This window comes from Diaphorina citri, unplaced genomic scaffold (genome assembly GCF_000475195.1).
Source record: "Diaphorina citri unplaced genomic scaffold, Diaci psyllid genome assembly version 1.1 scaffold2003, whole genome shotgun sequence".
Lineage (NCBI taxonomy): Eukaryota > Metazoa > Arthropoda > Insecta > Hemiptera > Psyllidae > Diaphorina > Diaphorina citri.
This window is the reverse complement of record NW_007379429.1, coordinates 1-5,422: the sequence shown is the minus strand read 5'-3', so window position 1 is coordinate 5,422 and position 5,422 is coordinate 1. Positions and strand designations below refer to the sequence as shown.

Genomic DNA, 5,422 nt, shown 5'->3' with positions numbered 1-5,422 from the left:
ATTGTGTTTTATCTGGTATCCCAAATAGGTATTCTTAATCTTTTGTATGGTTTCTGTTCTGTCAATCGTAATATTTATTAGACTTCTTATATTTGGATTTTGCAGAGGACAACATCAAACAAGAACCATCAGAGCCGCAACCAGGCGAGCTCTCAGAGAAATCCCTCCAGTTGCTTCCAGAATGGATGAGTCTGGATAGACACGAGAGATACGGCCCTGAACTGTCCTGTAGTCGGCCCTTCTGTAAGCTGAAACGCAAGGAACATTACCATTGTAATGCCTGTAATCAGGCATTCTCTGAGCTTGACCGTCTGAAGCCTCACATCACCAAACATAACCCCGGTGCCATTCCCAGCCTGAATCTCAAATCTGAACATAACAACAATGATGAGAACCAGGAAACACGGATACCCTCTGGTGAGTAAGAAATAGTACTAAAAATTTAGATATTCTTCGAAGTTTTACTAAATTTCCACGTCCAAAGACAGGCACTGGTACTTGTACTGATTTTGGAAGAATTGGGGTGTAAAACCCTTTGGACGCCCAGAAATGATGCCAAGGATTTCTCAAACTAACTATCTCAATCTCCTGTTCCAGGTTTATCCATTCTGCCCATCCCCCCCCTGGACGGGCCTGAGCTGGTGCCCCCCTCCCAATACCCCCCTGGGTTTAGTGCTGCAATGGCCGCCATGGCAAATCAACAACTGGCCCTGATGACGTCACAAGGCCTACCGTTCATGCCTCACATGCCCGCCCTGTACTCATCACCCACAGGTAAGCTAGGCTTTCGTCCTATATCTCCCTATTTTCGACTGCTCTTTGAAAGTTCTAGTATTAGTTGAAATTGATTTCATAGGATACAATATGGCTCTTGCAGTTTTTGACGAAAGTCAAAAAAACAAACTTGAACTACCTATACCTAAATTGAGGTCCCAGCAGTCACAGTAGGTAGTGCATTTGCTTAGGTATACATAGATTTATAAACCGAGTGCGGTTTGCTTGATTAAGGCCATTTAATCAGGTTCAAGCAAATCATTCCCAGAATAGTGATACTCAAAAATGCCTTTAAAAATTACCTCTTCGAAAATGCAGGGTCAGGGTCTTTAACAACAAATTCTGTTCCTTATACCCAGATGTCGCGACAGTGCTGAAGCTCACGCCAGAATGCATGACACTCAGGAGAGATTCTTCGAGCATTTCTATCAGGAAGGTGGCGGCATCTACTGTGTGGATGGACAATGTCCCAAGGAGAGACATCTTCACTGTGTTTGGGTAAGTGAGACTTCCTAGTGAATTTTAGGCGTTAGTGAACGGTTGAAAGGGTTTGTTCATCAAATGACATAAATTATGTCTCCCATGGTCACTGTTGGTGAGGAGTATCAACCGCACTGCCAGGAATGTCACGCCTGACCTGCAGGGATTGTGGTAGGTGTTTCACTGCAAAGTACACTGAAAGAAAAATTGGACCAGCAAACTTCAAGTACTTGCATAATGCTATCCCGACAACTTCTTGCTTAGGTATACCCTTAAACACATCCATATGCAAGAAGTTGTCGGGATAGCATTATGCAAGTATGTACATATACATACTTGAAGCTTCCTGGTCCATTTTTACTTTCTATTACCCTTACGTATAGGGAACCTATACAAGGTAATGAGAAAGTATTGCAATCGGTCCAAATTTTCAAAATCGGGAAATGGGTGGAAATATCCGTTTTGGGATCCCCTGATTCCAAAAAAGTGGTTTTTAGCCCATGGTCTGTACGTAACGTACCACCCCTTGAAAATAGGATAAGGAAAGTAAAAAGGTACATCATAGGAACATACAGATGAGTAGGGTCAAAGCAGCGGACCCTGAAAAGAGAGCGTATAAGTTTTTGCCACAATGAAAGTCCCATCGTGGCAGAAGACCATTCCAAGATATTTGCCAAGGTCATTTATGGTAGCAGAACACACGACAACGACGCGTAAGTATCCTACAAGCAATTACCAAGCCAAAGTACCAGCGCAATTACTATAAAATAGATGGTTACTAGTTGGTTTCGCAATTTCTTTTTCCATATCTGATAAAACAAAAGGAAAAATAGTTGACCATTAGAAAAGCAGTAAAGAAAAATATCCAGAAAATTCTCAATTATTCCGATATGTGTGTGTTTATTACTGACGTGACATCGTGAGTTACTACCACTGTACGTAATGAGTAGATATAATTGTTAGTGCTAACTGCTCACTTAATAGCATAATTGCTACTACTGGAGCTACTCAAATGATTTTCTCGATTCTAGTCACTAGGCAACTAGTGACTACTGGTTATGCTTATGACGCAAGACATACTGGGAGAACAGCAGAGATCACGAACAAGAGTTCAGAATATTATAATCACTAGAGATGGGTCAAACAAGGAAAATGTCTATGAAGGAATAGGATTTTGAGCACGTGAATTGCCTGCTGGAATAGCAAACTTGTTTTATTAGATAAGGAAAAGAACATCGCGTGCTGAAATCAACAAAATACCTGCCTACTAGGTGATACATACGAACATCTGTGAAAAAATATAAAGCTTATCTATCGAACAAAACCTGGATGGAACAACAATTGGCAAAAGAAATACAGCTGAACATTTTCTCGCGTTACTGCTGAAAATGATACCTCAAAAAACTCAAAATTTGCCTCAAATTTCTAAAAATACAACATCCGTTCTCAGAGGATACATTTTCCGCTAAGAACATCGCGTGCTGAAATCAACAAAATACCTGCCTACTAGGTGATACATACGAACATCTGTGAAAAAATATAAAGCTTATCTATCGGACAAAACCTGGATGGAACAACAATTGGCAAAAGAAATACAGCTGAACATTTTCTCTCGTTACTGCTGAAAATGATGCCTCAAATTTCTAAACATACAACATCCGTTTTCAGAGAATACATTCTCCGCTGATCGGACAAAACCTGGATGGAACAACAATTGGCAAAAGAAATACAGCTGAACATTTTCTCTCGTTACTGCTGAAAATGATGCCTCAAAAAACTCAAAATTTGCCTCAAATTTCTAAAAATACAACATCCGTTCTCAGAGGATACATTCTCCGCTATCGAAGCAGTTTCATTCAATCCCAGTAACATCATAAAGTAATACATCTGGATATGTTCATTAAATCGTAGCAGTTGATCAGCAATTTGTTTACTTATAATGAGTCATATGAGATGGAGATCACTTCTCAATGTGGTCCATAACGGAAAATACCGGGGATCAATGTTTGTGTTCAGATTGTTTACTGATCAACACCTTGCCAGCAAATTCTCTCTTTATGACGTCACAAATTATTCAAAATGAACAAACAGCGACCAAAATATTAGCTCTTAAAGAACACACAATTTAGAGAAACCCTGTTTCCAAATAATGAACTTCCTACATATACTCGGTAAGAACTACTCTTGAGGATCTAGTTCACTGAAAAGAGTAGTTCATTTTTTTAGCTCAATGAATCTTTACACATCTCTACGGTCTATTTCGATTGTGATACTAAAATTTGGGGTTTAAGCCCCTTATGTTCCAAAGCGGTTCCGAAACTATGGCCACTAGAGTAAAAATTTTCGATTCCCGCCCGGGGCGGATTTTAACCTAAAGGTATAATGTTCGTTCTCGGAACAGCTGCCTCTCTCCTATCCTGTTACAATTACTTCCTATACAATTACCTTTTCAAACCTCTTAGCCAGCCTAGTTTATAGCTTGGTTAGCGCGTCTGCCTTATAGGGGCTACGCAACGGGTTTGATTCCCGCCCGGGGCGAATTTTATTCTGTTCGTTCTCGGAACGGCTGGCTTTCTCCTATCCTGTCTTCCTTCTCTCTTCCGATTTCGAGACGATAAGATTTCTAACTTCTGTTGTTACAATTCCCTTTGTCAAACCTCTTAAAATAATAATTTTTCTGCTTCTTCTCTTACAGAATAACGTGATTGGCCTCTTTGCTTCTCTACATAGCTACATAAGCTCCCACTACTCTGCAGAGGATCTCCTTATCATAGCATGTCCCACCTCGGAGCAAGTGTCCATTCTTCTGTCCTCCGTGTCACTGGTTACCAAACAGTCTCCCATACCGGAGTCCTGAGGTTCGATGCTGCCCGCCGGCGCAGGTCGGGGGAATAAAACATAGTGTGTTATCGATTTGTATGTTTATTTTAGCGAGTTTGCAACCAAAATTAGCGTCCCGTTAACTGAACTCTACGTTATTTGACGAAAACTCGTTTTTGCGTATGTGCAGATTGTGCAGACTCAAGTTTTCGTCAAATAACGTATAAGAGTTCGTCAAATGACGTAATTTTGTTGCAAAAACTCTCTTTTGTTATAGAGGAAACATGTTACCTTCACTGGCATTTCTTCCATACCTCGCGGTGCAAGAAGCCCCTGGCATTCAGGGCCCTTAGATGGCCTCAGGCGAAATCCCCGAAGAATATAAGGCCCTGAACAAGAAGGTTGATTTCCATACAGGGTGTTTAACCTAAAAGTGCCCCATAGGAAATCAACCCGTAAAATCAGTTTTTTTTTGTCCCATAAAAGTCAACAGTACACTTTTCGGGTCCACTGAGCATTCTCTCTTATGTAAATTTTGACGAAGAATCGATTGGTGCCACTGTCAAGATTGTCCGACTTTACAGTTGAGGAGTTACGGGTTCAAGACTCGGCGAATTCAAGAAAAACCATTTTTTTGAACAACGGTTTCTGTTACTTGAGCTGTCACAAAGTCAAAGGTTCGATGCTGCCCGCCGGCGCAGGTCGGGGGAATAAAACATAGTGTGTTATCGATTTGTATGTTTATTTTAGCGAGTTTGCAACCGAAATTAGCGTCCCGTTAACTGAACTCTACGTTATTTGACGAAAACTCGTTTTCGCGTATGTGCAGACTGAAGTTTTCGTCAAGTAACGTAAGAGTTCGTCAAATAGAGATAGAGGAAACATGTTATCTTCACTGGCATTTCTTCCATACCTCGCGGTGCAAAAAGCCCCTGGCATTCAGGGCCCTTAGATGGCCTCAAGCGAAATCCCCGAAGAATTTAAGGCCCTGAACAAGAAGGTTGATTTCCATACAGGGTGTTTAACCTAAAAGTGCCCCATAGGAAATCAACCCGTAAAATCAGTTTTTTGCCCCATAAAAGTCAACAGTACACTTATCGGGTCCACTGAGCATTCTCTCTTATGTAAATTTTGACGAGGAATCGATTGGTGCCACTTTCAAGATTGTCCGACTTTACAGTTAAGGAGTTACGGGTTCAAGACTCGGCGAATTCAAGAAAAACCATTTTTTGAACAACGGTTTCTGTTACTTGAGCTGTCACAAAGTCATTCCAATGTGATTTTTCACGCCAAATCGAATCTTGCTACTTTGAACACTATCCGACTTACGGTTAAGGAGTTACAGGTT

At 40.9% G+C, this 5,422-nt stretch overlaps 1 protein-coding gene across 1 annotated transcript in view; it reads left to right on the top strand.

Moving 5' to 3' along the window:
• LOC103517909 (conserved oligomeric Golgi complex subunit 3) overlaps window positions 1-5,399 on the top strand; it is a 36,478-nt gene extending 31,079 nt beyond the window's left edge. Inside the window, exons 12-13 of the mRNA XM_008482958.3 lie at window positions 3,950-4,112; window positions 4,752-5,399. Coding sequence (XP_008481180.2) covers window positions 3,950-4,111 — 162 coding nt within the window. The 3' untranslated portion in view covers window position 4,112; window positions 4,752-5,399. The remainder of the gene's footprint in view (window positions 1-3,949; window positions 4,113-4,751) is intronic.
• The last annotated feature ends 23 nt before the right edge of the window (window positions 5,400-5,422 follow it).